Source organism: Dunckerocampus dactyliophorus, chromosome 18 (assembly GCF_027744805.1).
Source record: "Dunckerocampus dactyliophorus isolate RoL2022-P2 chromosome 18, RoL_Ddac_1.1, whole genome shotgun sequence".
NCBI classification, from domain to species: Eukaryota; Metazoa; Chordata; class Actinopteri; order Syngnathiformes; family Syngnathidae; genus Dunckerocampus; species Dunckerocampus dactyliophorus.
Window position 1 is genome coordinate 14,630,287 of NC_072836.1, and position 16,433 is coordinate 14,646,719.

Below are 16,433 nucleotides of genomic sequence, written 5' to 3' on the forward strand. Positions count from 1 at the left end.
TTTCAACTTTCTTCTTGCAATTCTGACTTTATTGCCATAATTAATTTTATTTATTTTATAACACAAATTACAACTTTTTTCATTTTGTCAATCTTACCCTCCCTTTAAAAAAAAAGTATTTTGTATTTCAACTCAATGCAACAAATGTTTCCTCATATTACCATTTATTTCCATAAAATTACGAACTTGTAAAACTTATTTTCTGTTACTATTTTGATTTATTCTTGTAAAATTACTGATTTTCCCATTTTTTTAACATTACATTATATTTTCAGAATGCACTGCGGGCTGCAAATGGCCTCCTGTGCTGGACTACAGAAGCACCAGTGACGTGAAGCTGGAGAAAAGCTGAAGGTAAACTTGTGTGGCGCCACCCTGTGGTTAAACAGTTATGACACCTATTACGGTTAGCGTGGATATAGTCAAGCCTTGAAAATAAGGGAAATGCCCGTCGCCAATGTGCTGCACCACTGTCTTGCAAGACGGGAGATGATATTTTAGGGATAAAAGTTAATGCAGGAAATATTTAAGAGGGGCAAAACATGGGAGTCTCCACGAGACGTTAAAGCATGTTCATTAAACATTAGCCAGTAAACAATACTTTTTTTCTACGTAATAGCCACTACAAGTGAACAGATAACTTTTGTTATATAGACATCTTACCGCAGAGTTAGTTCATCTGTAATCGGCATAATAAAGATGAGAGTTGCATCTTCGCGTGTTGCTTGAAACGCTGCGGGGGAGCAAGCGGGAATCAGGAGGGGAGCTTAACGTCAGCTGACTGATGTCATATGACAACTACAAAGTGACGTTTACGCCATCGACTCTATCTACCTTGGCGATCTACCAGTCGATGTAATGGCCGCCCCTGTTCTAGAGTGTGTAATTACAGCAGGCTGCAGAATCTTCAGCATGGTGGCCAAGAGGAGAATGCAGATTGACCTAGCTCACAACTAGAGATCTATGCCATAGTTCACATTGTTACTATAGTGCCTCACTTGTGGCCCCCCCCCCCCAAAAAAACAACCCTTAAATATGCAAAATATGGCTCCTTTAAAGTTATATGGCTATTTAAAGTTGGGTTCAGACAAGTACAGTAGACCATAGTCCAGCTCAAAAGGTTTATTTAGAGTAGCTTGTTAAAGACATGATCAAATCTTAACTTTTCAAGTCAACTTCAATTCTCAATATTCCTTGCAACATGTGAGAAACCAGATCAGATATGAAATTATGTTAAACAGCTGAAGAGAATGCGTGCGTACATTGGAGGCCCGTTTAAACTGAGAAGGCACTCAAACAGCATTTAGCTCTTTCCCCCCAGAGAGTGCTTGTCAAACAGGTACTCTGCCATCTTGTTGTTGCCGGCGTCCATGCGGGACAGGTTGCTGATGTAGTCGCCCAACTTCTTGATAGCTTCCACTTGCTCGTTCAGGTAGTGGCTTTCAAGGAAGTCACACAGCTGTGGACACCAGAACCAAACGTTTTAGTACAGGTGTACCTGATCAATTTAACATTTCAGTCCATCAGACCGCTTACATGAGGGTCCACGTGATCAGAGGCCAGTTTGTGCAGTTCCAGTAGAGCCTGGTTGACGTTTTTCTCCAACTGCAGAGCACCCTGCATGGCCTCAAGTCCACTCCCCCACTCATCACGCTCTGGTTTCTACAAAAAACAATCGTTATATAGCACACATATGTGTAGTGGTATTATCAAACATGTAGTATTTGCACACCTTGATGTCCTGGAGGAAGATGCGTCCACCTCTGTTGTTCTGGAAGGACAGCAGCTTCTCAGCATGCTCCCTCTCCTCCTCACTGTTCTCTTTAAAGAAATGAGCAAAGCCTGGAAGGGCCACGTCGTCTCGGGAGAAATAAAATGCCTGGTTTGATGACCAAAAAAAAAAATAGAGACATTATAGCACTTGTAAGTCAACTGTCTCGTCATAGGTTGACGGCTAAAAAACTGCAAGCTAAACGTGACTCGGCAATTTTATTTAGCGAGTTTGAGCGATAAGCAGTCTCAATTTGCGCACTTCCATACTTACACTTAGCATCTGAGTGCTCAAGTGCGTTCACGCCGAGAATTGCAGTGCGCCGCCAGTACCCGGATGTTACACTCGACACAAATAGTGAGTGTGCAGCGACGAAGCCTAACTTCAGCAAATGATGGTCATATTTGTTAAGCAGCGGAAAGGTATGGAGTAACTTGAGTGGTTGTAATTCATTAAAAAAGGGGGAGAAGTAGAAGATGAAGCGGTTAAATACTGCAATCGTCATTTCTGTTATTACTCAACGATAGTAACTTGTACTACACAGTCACAATTAGCGCCCCCAGGAACTAAGTACACAGTGTACGCCGTATACTTGAACTGTACTGACGAAGTATTCAATTTTACACATTTTTGTGACCAAATTCGCCCACTATCATACGTACAATTACGGTAGCCTTTTGAGTGGGTAACGTTCGTTCACTTGTGCACTTATAATGCTAAAGTGTAAGTATGGAAGTCCGCGAAAACAGAAATTCCACGCGACGGCTTTACCACAATCGTTCCCCATACACGATTTAAGTCATGTGTTATGTAAACGTTTAACTGAACCAATACTATTAACATTAGAAATCCAATTTTGCTTACCATGGAAGTGTAGGTGTAGGAAGCGAACAGCTCCATGTTGACCATTCTGTTAATGGCGGCCTCGCATTCGCGGTGGTAGTTCTGGCGTACTTGAGACTCCATTTTGGCTGGCTTGTTTATCTTTTTTTTACAAAAAGGTACAAAAATAGAGCTTTACGTAGAGTTGTTTGGAAGTGTAAAGTTCTCACAGAGTCGCTGAGGAAAGCAAAAGGACCGAAAGAAGTTCCGTTCAATCACTGTTGAAGCAAGAACCTCTGCTCGTTTTGTGGCTTGAGGCGAACCCCGAGTATTTATACCTCCCAAGTAAACCTCGCGACGTTTATTGCGTCATTCCGCATACGTCCACCAATCACGGGCCTCGGCATCACGTGACACGGACTTGCAGCGCAACATTCCATTGGCGTGTTCTGATCATGTGACCGCTGATCGTTAAAAATGTAATGAGTCACGCTCCAACTGTGCAGGATTATTTATTGCGACTCACTCATTTGAGTTCATAATTACAAATTCAGTAAATCTACCTGTTAACAAAGAGCAAAGTAATAACACTAAAAATATGTAATTATTCAGACACCATGTTAGATAATTAAAGCATTTTGCCGTACAAATAAATCACATGACATCTGCTGATAATTGTGCATTGCTCAATAACACAGCCTTATTTCTGAACTACAGAGCAAAGGTCACTTTTAGCATCAGTAAGAGCAACTGTATAAGTGGATAGAAATTGGCAAGATCACTTAATCTCTAGCCACCATTTGTTTATGAATTGTGCATTTCTGTCCAATTTCTTACTCCAGCATGTTGTTGTTCATTTATCTTTAATATCTTTCCTCTTATTTTATATTCATAATTTGCATTGCCACACTGAAAACAAAAAGCACACATCCACATTCAGACGCCTGATACGTCTTCTACATGAGATAGAATTATTAAACATTTGCTAACATAAGACACCATAAAACGTACTCTGACTTTTGCTGAGTCACAGTTACTCAGCACTGCAAGTTAATACACAGCCCTTTCGCTGTACCCTGACTTTGTGAATTTGTAGCGGGGGAAGATTTTGTTGTGTCATTGTTGTGACTCAGCATCTTGCCATTGCAAGCTTTTAACCTTTTTTTGTTTTTGCACTGTCATGGGTTCCTAGGGGAGGGATCTTGTGACCGGGGGATGTCTGACAGGAAGTTGACCTCATGGCTCTGCTGGCAGGAACAAAACGCAAAAGGGGGGGAAAGAAGAGAATTGCACAAGATGTGTAGAGTTCAGGGTGGACTTGTACAACATAAATGACACAATGTGGTATTTTCATGCATTTTTGTTTCTCCATTTTATTATACAGAGCTGTGCAGAAAAGCCTTAAGCCATCAATATATATTTTTTACATATTTCTCAGTTTCTTGCAAGTCCAATCATAGATCACACAAAACAAAATCACGTTATATAAGGCTGGTAACTGGTAGTATTTTGTGTAATCTCCTTTTTATTCTTTTATTTTTCCACATACTTATACTATACTTGAACAGTGGAATGTACCTGATAGTCATTCCTATGTATCACTAAGTTCAATAGTATCTAAAAAAAAATCAACAACAAAAACATTGACCAACAAATTGCACAGCAATCTAAATTATGGCACCTTTAGAATAAAAAAAAAATGTATAGACTTTTCATGATGCATTGCTTAGTTGTCTACCAAGCAGGCGGTGCGCCAAAGAAAAGCAATGCCATCACCATGGAAGTGAAAATTAACATAAAAAGCTCAGAGATAGGAGAAACGCTCATCGATATTGGCCACTCTTTTGGTCCCAACTACAGTACTCTAATGGCTAGAGGGGTCATAGATTCAATGCGCTGTTAAAAGGAGATCTGGGAGAAGAAGTGGAGGTGATCCTTCCAGAGTAGGCTGGGACAATAGTTGAAGAAGGTAGAACAACCACAGGGATAAAAGTAAGGAGTTGTCTTTGTTATTACCGTTTCATTTCATTCTATTTTATATGTGCTTCATGTGTTCCATGTATAGTGTGACTGATTCAGGAGTTAATTTAGGTATCATCTGCAACTTACATTTCCACTAAAACTCAACTTGCATCACAGCCTGGCGATGGAGCTCATACCTAACCCGAGGACCACCTTACATTTGCAAGTCTCCAGACAGAAACGGGGAAAAAAACCAACTCAAGTCATATTTTAATTCTACATTTTAAACAGAAAGGACTATGGCTTATTTGACAACGGAATGTTTATAAGCTCAATTATTATATTACAGTCGTAAAGGCAACATGTTATTTGAAGAGGACACACTCTGCACCAGGGGTATAAAACTCATGCCATGGAGGGCCGAGACGCTGCAGGCTTTCGTTCCAGCCGGTCACAACAACACCTTCAATATCATCAATTAAAACACCTGCTGGAGAAACTGGTTGGAGAAAAAACCTGCAGTGTCTCGGCCCTCCATTGACACATGTGCTCTACAGGATTCATTTTTGACAATGCTGCTCAAAAACATGGAGAAGATGAAGCTGTACAGTGAAACAATCTGGGATGTCGTACCTTCAAGTTACATTGAAATCTCTTATTACAGAATAGTGTATCCATGGTCAGTGTAGCTGTCACACATGATCTAACATTCTGTACACGTGTGAGCAACATGAGGTAGGAGAGCAGAACATGTTGGCAGAAAGTCCATCCATCCTTTTTCTGTGCCGCTTATAGTGCCCGGAGAAAACCCATACACGCACGGGGAGAACATGCAAACTCCACAGAAAGTCAGCATAAATAAATCACCATCATTGTTGGAAGTGCCATTTTATAAAATGTTACTGCTTGTTCTGCCAGTCTACTCTCTCTGCTGCTGACTGTTGTAAAACTCTACAAACTGACCTTTGGCCTTCACTTGATTTAGGCCTTATCAGTCATTGCTCGACAACATATTGATCGGATGTTTACGGAGCATTTTCAACCTTTTGGAGGCTACATTTACACAGATAGATGAGCATTTATTTATTCGTCGATGCACCAAATATTTTAGCTTTCTGGTGTCATATCATACGTTTAATGAGTTAGCTAAAAAAGAAAAAAAACGAAGCTTTTTTAATGCACTTTCCAAAACAACCATAATAGTTGTTCATTGGAAGCACATTTACATAATTCACAGGGATATCTTTTTTTTATAATAAACTTTTTACACTTAAAGTTGGTAACATTTTTTATTAAATCGTCAAATTACAGTGCAACCCGCTTATGTCGACACCCCTAAAACAGTCTGACTGGTGTCGACATAAGCGGTTGTCGTAAGAACCAAAACTAGATTTTGATTGCACATTTACGTCGCTACAGACATAAGGAGAATGGGCGATAACAGGGGTGTCTGGAGACACTCATTTCACAAGACAAGACGGTACACAAGATTAGGCCTACGAGGACGAGACAATATGACATTTTAACATTAATTAAGAAAATAAGTAAAATTAAAAATCTAAATAAATATTTATGACAACATACTGCAGTCTATTAATTGAATTTCTACGACGTTACACTCTGCACCGTGTGTATGCTAGCGGCACCGCCTCCACCCATTACAACAAAGAAACTGTATGCCAGAAGGGCTCACTCCGTTCATGCTGTTCTATGGAACAAATGTGTCAAGGCGCTGACACCAATGCACAGAGTGAACCCTCTTCCTGCCTGTTTGGAGGCGAGAGACGATGAAAACAGACACGCATGCACATGGCAATATACTGAGGCCGGCAAAATGACCTAGTTCATTTTCATTTAATGTGTGATGAATTCATTTATTATCGTCGCAGGCCTTATTTTTTTTTTTCTGAACGAGAAATCTTGTCACGTTTTAATCTCGCAGGATCTTGTGACACCCCTAGCGATAATAAATATTTCACTTTGTTAGCGTGGTTTTCTGCATTTCTGCATGTCATTCACTGAGATTCTTCTGTTGTCGTATGATATTTTATACTCTTATCTGAGAGTATCTGCTGTGATTTTGTTGTATGCTTTCCAGTGCCGCAGTCAGACATTTTTCATTGGGGGGTGGCCGAGGTGAGACCATTCCTCACATGGGGGTGGCAATAAGTTGATACCTGAAATGTCCACTGATGTCTTGGCTACAATGACAAAGCTTTCGTACGTGTATTTTGTTAGTTGCTGTGGTAGAATCCAGGTTAATACTTCCATGCTTTTATTTTGAAGCTTAGTTTGAACAGGAAGTCAATGTGTGCACATTTTAATGCCGTGTAACTAGACACAGTTTGACACTGCTTAGTGATCATGAGGGGGTTAATGATACTACAGTCCGACACATGTCAACATAAACAGACCCATTTTCATAGAACCTGTTTGGGTCTGAGATTTGATGGTCATGGTGGACCAGGGCTTCGTTGGCTGACATAAGCGGGTTCCACTGTGTATGTAAAACTCCATAAGTTGATATTGGAAGAGTAAAAACTACATTTCTAGTCACCTTAATTTTTTTGTAGTTGGTGTTTTTATGCTGTAGGAATCCACACACTCTTCCACTGGACGGCGTTTCTCCACATCTCCTCTAAGACAGAATTGTGAGTCCAGTCTCTGTTGCCATCTTTCCCATCCTTGTCTGTTTGGCAGAACAGGTGTAGTGTTTTCAGAGGGCTGGTGCAGGTGTATCGGAGGTACTGGCAGCCCTGCAGCAAATAGAGACCAGCGCCATTGTGAGGTGTCTGGATACTGACGATATGGATTAAAGATAAACATGACTAAAGGAATTGTTGAGCTCCTTCAACTTTGGGCTCATCAGGTCTGATGGGCGTAGTCCTCACCTCACGGCTGCCCCAATACCAGATGGCCTTTATTACGCTGTGATTTGCCAGAGCCTTTGTCAGCTGGTCTCTTCTTCCTGTAATGATGTTGACCAAGCCTGCTGGCAGATCTGAAGACAGGAGCACCTGAAGACACATGGACATGAACCCTTCCATATGTACACGCGACAAAAATAGACAATGCAACACTTTTGTTTTTGTTTGCATCTTTTATGTGTTAGTGAGCACGTCTCCTTTGCACCTATCCACCCTCCCCACGGGTGTGGCGTATACAGAAGCTGTTTAGACAGAATGATTATGGCACAGGTGTGCCTTCGGCTGGCCCCAATAAAAGGCCACCCGAAATGTGCAGTTTTATCACACACCATGATGCCATGAAGTTGTTGCCGTACCAAAGGGGTGTCTAAACGTTTTTTTCACCGAGGGCCGCATACAGAAAAATTCAAACATGCGTGGGCCACTTTGATACATTTTGTATATTAAACATGCTAAAGTCAATCCAGTGTAGGTCAATATAAGCCAACCCATCTGAACAAAACATCCACATCAGAGCTTTGTTGAGAAAGCAAATTAGTGTAATACAGAGGTGGTCCAAACATTTTCCATCGAGGGACACATACTGAAAAGTAAAGGACGTGGGGGGCCACTTTTATATTTGTATGTATTTTTTTATTTTGTAAAAAGGTTGAAAAAAAAACACATTATATATACACGGGTATATATATTTAAAGTAGGGCTGTCAAATGATGAAAAAAATGTAATCAGATTAATCAACATTAGCAACTATGTCTGAAATAAGACCTTTTTTATTTAACATACAGAAAGATGAATGTCGGGACATTCTTCTGATGACGGATCCGTCTGCCGTCATAACAGAGAGTTGTGCTTGCTCTGGTGCGCATGCATTAATTACACTAAAAAATGTAACATAATTTATGAAATAAATTAGTCACCGCCGTTAATGCGTTATTTTTTACAGCCCAGATTTAAAGTCAAAGCTTTGTTTTATTATTAGCTATTAATATTTCAGCTTCTTCTCTTTACGTTTTGTCTTTTTGCTCTAGTTTTCCCATTTTTGTTGTTTAAATTTTATTTCTACAATGTGCGCGGGCCAATAAAAAACAGGCTGTGGGACGCAAATGGCCCCCAAGCTGCACTTTGGACACGTCTACTGTAATATCCAATAATATATGTCATTAATAATACATTAGTTTTATTTTTACAATATGCCAAGGGCAAATAAAAAAGGAGCGACAGCCCAACAATGGCCCCCAAGTCACACTTTGGACACCTCTGCCCTACTACATGACTTTATAAATCCAAAACTAATGATCCTAACCAGCACTAATGACTAATGTGAGCATGTGTATACTAAGACTAGCATGAATTTCCGCTGTTTTATTCCCAACATGGAGACTCAGTAACATTAATCATTCATTTAAACAATGCAGTCATCACACTCACCTGAATAAATGTCAGTGCTGGTAGTGGAGACTTCTCACTGGGTACCATGATGATGGCGTTGCCTGTGGAGATGGCTGCCCCAAGCATTGTTACCATGGAGAGGAGGGGTTGCTTGTCAGGTAGGACCACCCCTACAACCCCCAGGGCTTCAGGGATGGAGAAGCCCGAGCCAGACTGTGGCACGGGCTGAACAAGACAGACCAGACGTGATGTTAACGAGGGTTTACAATCATTTACGAAGCGTAAAATCCTCTCCGATACTTAAAATGTATTAATTTGTGAGCTCACCAGAGTTCCGCCGCGAACTTTGTCACAGTACGCCGCCCAATCACTGAGCCTGGCGATGCTGAGCTCCACCTCCATGTCAGCTTCTTCCATTGGGAGACCAGTTTGGCTGCTGATTGATGCTGCGATGTCTCGCCTTTTTCCCTCAAGACCCTTGGCCAGAGACTGGATGGACTGAGCGCGTGCAGATGGACTCTTTTTCATCCAACTAGAGGAAAAAAAGTTATACTGATGTTAAATATTCAGATCTTACAGAAAAACACCATGACACAGAAGTATTGGAACAGCGGGGGCCAATTAATTTTTTTTTTCTTTTGCTGTAGACTGAAAACATTTGGGTTTGACATCAAATACGAGACCAGAGAGCAACATTCCAGGTATTTATATCTGGATCATTTGCACAACTTAGAAGGCAGCACCCTTTTGCTTGAACCCACCCAATTTTCATGTGAGCAAAATATTAGCACATGTGACCGACACCTGTGTTTTTTTTGTTCTTTAACCCACGCGTGTCCGACTAGAAGGCTTATTTAATATAATAAATATCACAGAATGTTTCATTTTGGGTAGGATACGTTTTGCTTGTGGAGACTGCATTTGGAGGTGAAAAACACATGAAAAGCAGAAAGCTGTCTATGAGTAAAAAACAAACAAAATCTGAGAGAAGACGGTCAATAAATCAGTACCAATGCACAAACATTGATCATAGCCAAACTATGTTGACACACTGTCTTCATTTGCTTTGTATGTCACATCGTGTCAAGTTGGTCTTTAACCAGCAATAAACCAATAAACAGAAAGAAAGGTTACACAACACCCTACCAGATTTACTCTATACAAGTGCCCTGGTAAGTCTTAGCATACAAAAAAGGTCCATTTCACATTTCCTACCATCAAACTAGCTCGTAATGATGGTTATAATTTTTTTTTTCTTCCACCAATACTTCTTTGGCTGTGTCTAAATTTGCGCACTTCTGCACTGACACATAGCATTTTGAGTGCATACGTGTGTTTACACTGAGAAGTACAGCCATCAGTTGCATGATGTCACCAAGGGGAGAAGAAGAATCGGAAGCCAACTGGCAGAAGTTTAGGTTAATGATGGGAAAATGTGGTTGAACTATATAAAAGGCCTGTGCCAACTCTGTTTCAAGAGGTTTTTCTTCCGGCTGGATTACCCAACATAGAGTAGAGGTGTTTGCGTGTTTCGGTAAGTGAATCTTACCCAGGCTGAACTTTGATAGCTGCTTCCACAGCATTACGGACGTCTTTCTGGCCGCCATCAGGACAGTAGCCTAGCACGCTGCCGCCTCCTTGTGGATAAACCGCCACATTGCAGCCGGACTCTGCTTTGGATGCCTTTCCAGCGATTAACTGGGAGTAGGACTTTGGCGTACTGTACAAGAGAGTATGTGAGCAAAATTACCTTAACGATCAGTAGAAGATATTTCATCTCCAAAACGTTATGTTAATGATGATGTCAACACCACATTTGGATGAATACAGGGACATATAGAACAGGCTTACCCTGCTGTGTCATCCGGAATGATAACTTCGGGGGCATCAGTTCCAAACTTTGTATAGTCCATAGCAACCGGTGAAGCACGAGGGAGAGCGGAAGTGTAATACGGTCGTAGAAACTGATACAGACCCTGGAAGAAAGAGATGTACAGGTAATAATTATTTAGGCTTAAAATAATTTACTGAGAAAGCTGCTCCATCCTTGCAGTTATGATATGTGTTTGCATATGCAGAGATTTAGAGTGTGACAGAAATTAAAATAACATAGGCGTGCAAGGTACCAGTTTGACCTATTATTGAACCAACCTCCTGCCCTCCGTCGGTGCAGGTGCCGCTGTCTTTGTGACCCGAAAAAGGAAAACATGGATCGGATAGAGGGTGGGAGTTCACCCACACAGAGCCAACTGAAAGACTAGAGTGAGAGAGACAGGAAGAGGAGGACATTATCAATATCAGGTTACAATTAAAGTAAGGATTACTTTATTACAATTTACAATTTTACAATTTTCACATTTGGGACTGCACTGTGTGTGTGCACGTGAGCGCGCAAGTGTGCATGCTCAATTTCCCTACAATGCGTAATCTTCTGCACGCTACACTCCTCCACGCTCTCTCACTTCCTCCTTCCTGTCATGTGTGATTCTTCCAGTGAATGATCCCTGCCGAGCTCTTATCAAATGTACTCCTCCCACCTTGTGGCTGTTTTTATGGCTTAAAAGTGCTGTGAAATGTTAATGCGTTAGTGCAGAGTTGCATCAACACCTCTTTTTGCCTCTTGCTCAAAAAAACATAAAAGACGTATGAATACGTTGTTGGAATCGGGCGATAAATACGCTTATGGCTTACGCTTAGTTAATGGGGAAAACCCTACCCAGCAGCAGTTCTACCTTTACCACCCAATTTCAACTTGTTTTCAGAAGTTCTACGAATTAGCAGCTAATAGCAAAACAGTGTGTGTGAATGCCCATGCCTCTTTGCCGTCTCCAAAGCCAGAGTGAGGTCTTCAGTCCAGATCGAAGCTGCTTGGCCATGTGGGCTGTGATTCCCTGTGTACAACACAGAGAGCAGTAGTGAGGTTTTAGTGGACAATGGGTGGTCCTCAACAATTACTTTAAACATGAACACACACTACCGAGAGTCACTGCTTCTGTGTTGCTTCTGAAGGTCATAAGAGGAAGCAGCGGCCCAGGAGAAGGTGTGACAACACATGGAGAGGAGGGGGCCACTCCACAGAGCACTGTGGGAGGATACTGGACACCAGCAGATGGGACAGCGCAGGATGGCACCAACTGAAGAGGTGAAAAATGGACCTTATTACATGTTATTAATTAAGACAGAGGCTCAAAAAATGCAATTTTGTTTTAAGAATTGTCATAGGGACTTGAACTGGGGAGAAAATGAGAAACATTGTGTTACGTTCCAAAACCCCATGCGAATGCAAAAATGGATGCACCCATAAAAATCCCCAAAGATGCTTATAATATGCCTCTCAGTTATTAAACACATTTGAAATTCAGTTTTACACATTAAGAAACAATTACAGGCAGACAGTACTTGCAAAACCACAGTGGAGATTTTTAAAACTGCATCTTAGTGTTTGTGTGTGGATGGCTAAAACAGAGCTTGTGTGTCTTTATCTCATGTTTGTAAACCTCAATTAGGGTGTTTCACTTGTGTCGCGGTAGATGCTTTCTAACACGCGGGTATGTGCGTATGAGGTGTGTTAAGAACCAGCGTTACGATGCCATCGACTTCAGGACAAGCCACATAGACGCTTCCATTATAATGTGTTCGTGAGCGAGGGTGAACAGTCAGCACCAAATCTTAAAGTAAAAAAAAGTAGTGGCCCAAATGTATTTGTGGCAAACCACCAGTGCATGCATAATGTATGTCAGCAGAGCAGAGCAAAGATCTCGTTGAATATTTCGTGACTAACCGTAGCCCCCTTGCGTTGAGCTTCCTGCACTGTAGTGTCCACTAGCAGCCTGGCGTCATTGCTGGGAAGAGTCACACACTTCAAGCCCACCATGCGCATCTGTAGACGGGCCACCACGCTGTCCAGCACACTCTCCTGCACACACAACACCCAATGCACCTGCAGGAATGGAGGAAGAAAGGACTGTTAAACACACAAGCATTAAAAATAAATAAATCTCTCTTGACTCGCCTCTTTCTTCTTCTTGAAGACAGTCTCTATCACGTCATCCAGCGCACTGTTGATATCAGCAGACTCAAAAATAATAATGGGGCATGTGGCGCCAACGTTTGGCGAGACAGAGACTGGCAGACCCATCCCTGCTGTGGCTTTACAAAGATTCACGCCGTCCTGGCACACAATAAAAACAACACATCATACAGGTATGATCTATTATGCTGGTTAAAGATATGTTTTGATGTGCACCTGCTTGTTGCCACTGTAGGTGACACAGCTGACGCTGGGGTTCTGGGCCACGTCAGCAGCCAGCGACATGTCACTGCCAGTTAAAACACTGAGGGCTCCTGCAGCAACGCCTGCTGCCATAAAAAGTTGAGCCAGTAGAAGCGCTGGAGCGGAGGTGCTCTGACCAGGGACAATGATGACAGCGTTACCTGAGGAGAAGACAGTACCTCAAAACATCTTCCAAAACTAGATTAAATATTATATGATGTACGTCATCAACCCACAGCAAGTATCTTACCCACTGCTAGCGCTGGTAAGACTTTAAGCAACAGGGAATAGAGAGTGCAGTCATCAGAGACAACCACAGCAACCACACCTGCAAAACAAGAACAGCAGATACAAGTTGAAAACTAAATTGTAGCAAAAAATCTAACAAACCTGTGACGGTCATAATCGCTCATTTGTGAGAAAAACTCAAAACTGCAACAGGTAGAGCCCAACATAGTCGTACAATAGTCATACCGAGTGCAATACCTTTAACATTTACTTCAAGCATTATGGGTTAGATCAGGGGTGCACAAACTGCAACCCGCGGGGCACATCGGGCCCGCCAAGCGTCTTAATCCGGCCCACCGGGCATTTCCAAATTCCTTTTTTAAAACCTTTAACATGGAAACTGTAGCCAGCAACATGACATGCCGAGATCTTCAACTCTCACTGGATCGGTTCGCAATATGTGTGAAGCGGCTGGGAGGAGGATCAGCACCTGTAAGTCTGAATGCATGGTTGTCACCCGGGAAAGGGTGGCGTGCCACCTCCGGGTCGGGGATGAAATTTTGCCCCAAGAGGAGGAGTTTAAGTACCTCGAGGTCTTGTTCACAAGTGAGGGAAGAATGGAACGCGAGATCAACAGGGGGGATTGGTGCGGCGTCTACAGTGATGCAGAATCTGCATCGGTTTAATAATCTTAAAAATAATGTATTTAGAATGTTGTAAACAGGTTTTCTATGCTCTAACTCAGAAAATATTCCAAAATAAGGAATCCAACTTTGCGGAAATTCAGTCGGGTCTGGAACCAATTAATAAATCAATTAATTCGTAAACATGAGATTACTTTACAGGCATACATTATACGGTGCTGTACTTACAAAACACGCAGTTACATAAAACCACATCTTGTTAGAGCACCTTCCTGCTGGGAAATGTTGAGTAAATTGACGTGTGAAACCCCGTCCTCTGTTGGATTCATAGCTGCAGCACTCATTTTTCAGTTTTTAAGTTTAATACTGTCTGATAAACCTCTACAGATGTGCTGGGCCGGGACTTCGTTACACAATAAAATAGTGTGCTTGTTTGTGTGTCAGCAGAATAACATGGCCTCCTTCACCCACCCAGTGGCGTCCAATTTGTGATGAGAGTGTCTCTGAGCTGAGCCCAGCTGCTGTAGTACTGCAACATTCTCACAAGGGTGGAGGAGGAGATGGGGGCTTGACACATGTCACACAGCTCAGTAACACTCTGGCCATGTTGCCCGAGAGTGCTCGCCAACCTGTTATAAGAGGACAAATGATGAATGAACACAGGCATCATGGGATTGGAGTCTTTTCCTAGGTTCCTAGAGTGTTATGTTACACTTACCTGAGTAGGACTTTGGATCTTTGGTAGCAGGACAGGCCACTCCAGGCCTCAAAGCCCTGAATGGCAGAGGATACACACCGGGAAATATCAGCCTCCACAGCGCACACCGTACTGCACACGAGGCCACCTAGACAGCAGGTGTAGGGTGAACGGCCGTGTATATGTTAAATTTCTTTTACTCAACTTCGGCACTGTGCACATGAGGTATTCTGGTAAATTTCACAACCAAAAGGCACAAAAATGCTTGACATTTGTGGTGGTCCAACATTATTTGTGGCGTCACAAATGATGCGCTATACTGTATAGCCAAATCAATAAAACTGAGAGCGGAGCTATTGTCATTGTAATATGATGTTAAAACCAGCTTTAGTGTTGCCATCATGTGCATATGCATCACTGTTGACCATCTAAGAAATACAATGTGAAGGATTTTTTGTCAATTGCCAATATGGCTGCCAGGAAAAAAAAAATCTGTGTTTACCCCTGGAGTCCATCAGTGAGCGAGTCCGTCTGTCTGCTGGACGGACAAACTTGCCGTCAATAAACAGACCCAGAGCGCGAGAATGATGATCCAGCCAGGCCTAAAGGAGCAAAGAGATAGCACAAAATTGCATATAGCTTCACAATATAAACATAACTCCAACAAGGTCAACCTGAAACAGTCAGTTAGGAGATTGGTGATTGGTTGGAAAGAGGCCGCCGAGGCTGGACATTGGCTGATCAAAGCCAGGTAGATGAGGAAGAGAGTAAACTATTTACAGACTGAGGAGCAAAGTTCAAAATTGACCAATCTCAAGCATAAATGTTTCTGTCTATTTGACAGTTAAAGTTCCCATCCGAAATGTCCCTCCATCTTGTCTCAACCATAGTACAGGTGTGTCCAAAGTGCGGCCAGGGGGCCATTTTCGCCCTGCAGCTCTTTTTTTTTGTTTTGGACTAATGTATCGTCGTCTAGCACAAACTGTATCAAAGTGGCCCGTCAGCATCATTCTACTTAGCTTGCCTTACAGAATGAGAAAACTAAGGTGAACTATTATCCTCTTGTAATAACACAATAATTAGATTTAAGTGGAGGCATGACATTTCCTGAGGTTACTGTACAGTCCAGTCACATGTTTGCCTTGTGAGTTACAGCCACCTAAAAGTTAATGAACTTCACATGACTACAGTAACGACTCTACCAGTGGCTTGCTATAAGCCGTATAAAACAAGAATAAGTCTGTTTGCTTCGTAATTTTCATGAACAAATATTGACGATGTACCTGTGCAGTGACAGTGCTGGAACTTGCTGCTGGTCCGTACTCCATGCTTTGAAAAATATCGTGCACAGTTTTTGTGGCGGTACCGGCCATTATAGTTGCAACTTGCTATAGCAATAAATCTCCTCTGCGCCCCCAATTCGCTTCTGAAGAGCCGTTTGAGTTCAAACTGTTTGGTTCCTAACGCTCCCACCCTCGCATGAACAGACGAAAGTCACAACACGTAAAAAGTGAACGTGCTGCTTTTCAATTCCGCCGGCTAACAACTTGAGGTGAATTTTTTTTCCGCCATGGACATAGTTTGTTTTATATTTGTCCTACAAACTAAAAAGTTTAAATTTTTAGCTAAACTTAATTTTTATTTGAATATTTTAAACTATATTCTGCAACTAACCACTTTTTTATTAACGCAATGTGAACAGCAAATTCAACATAAAAAG

General features: G+C 41.9%; 2 protein-coding genes and 1 long non-coding RNA gene across 3 annotated transcripts; 1 reads left to right on the top strand and 2 right to left on the bottom strand.

Moving 5' to 3' along the window:
* The first annotated feature begins 273 nt into the window (after positions 1–273).
* LOC129170933 (uncharacterized) lies at positions 274–13,743 on the top strand. Its single transcript, XR_008566703.1, has 4 exons — positions 274–354; positions 11,881–12,013; positions 12,903–13,074; positions 13,137–13,743. It is a non-coding gene; the product is annotated as an uncharacterized LOC129170933 (long non-coding RNA).
* On the bottom strand, positions 1,108–2,917 carry LOC129170932 (ferritin, middle subunit). Its single transcript, XM_054759087.1, has 4 exons — positions 2,636–2,917; positions 1,733–1,879; positions 1,537–1,662; positions 1,108–1,459 (listed from the first exon to the last, which is right to left on the bottom strand). Exons 1-4 carry the CDS (start codon positions 2,735–2,737, stop codon positions 1,304–1,306), a joined length of 531 nt encoding a protein of 176 aa, XP_054615062.1. The 5' UTR covers positions 2,738–2,917; the 3' UTR covers positions 1,108–1,303.
* Positions 3,181–16,223, bottom strand: aldh16a1 (aldehyde dehydrogenase 16 family, member A1). The gene is made up of 17 exons (XM_054759083.1): positions 15,997–16,223; positions 15,216–15,315; positions 14,735–14,861; positions 14,488–14,645; positions 13,395–13,472; positions 13,118–13,305; positions 12,884–13,042; positions 12,653–12,811; positions 11,849–12,005; positions 11,687–11,762; positions 11,023–11,128; positions 10,723–10,847; positions 10,421–10,591; positions 9,199–9,403; positions 8,911–9,096; positions 7,447–7,572; positions 3,181–7,311 (listed from the first exon to the last, which is right to left on the bottom strand). The coding sequence occupies exons 1-17, from the start codon at positions 16,084–16,086 to the stop codon at positions 7,138–7,140; spliced, it is 2,385 nt and encodes a 794-aa protein (XP_054615058.1). The 5' UTR covers positions 16,087–16,223; the 3' UTR covers positions 3,181–7,137.
* Between the last annotated feature and the right edge of the window lie 210 nt (positions 16,224–16,433).

Excerpts from the sequence above, each read along its gene's own strand:
- LOC129170932 (XM_054759087.1), bottom strand. The coding sequence starts at position 2,737 with ATGGAGTCTCAAGTACGCCAGAACTACCACCGCGAATGCGAGGCCGCC. Across the intron at positions 1,880-2,635 it reads CCTACACCTACACTTCCATG|GCATTTTATTTCTCCCGAGA; the intron begins GTAAGCAAAATT and ends TCATCAAACCAG. Across the intron at positions 1,460-1,536 it reads CTGATCACGTGGACCCTCAT|CTGTGTGACTTCCTTGAAAG; the intron begins GTAAGCGGTCTG and ends TGGTGTCCACAG.
- aldh16a1 (XM_054759083.1), bottom strand. The coding sequence starts at position 16,086 with ATGGCCGGTACCGCCACAAAAACTGTGCACGATATTTTTCAAAGCATG. Across the intron at positions 9,097-9,198 it reads AAGTTCGCGGCGGAACTCTG|CCCGTGCCACAGTCTGGCTC; the intron begins GTGAGCTCACAA and ends TGTCTTGTTCAG. Across the intron at positions 7,573-8,910 it reads CAGCACTGACATTTATTCAG|GTGCTCCTGTCTTCAGATCT; the intron begins GTGAGTGTGATG and ends ATGTGTCTTCAG.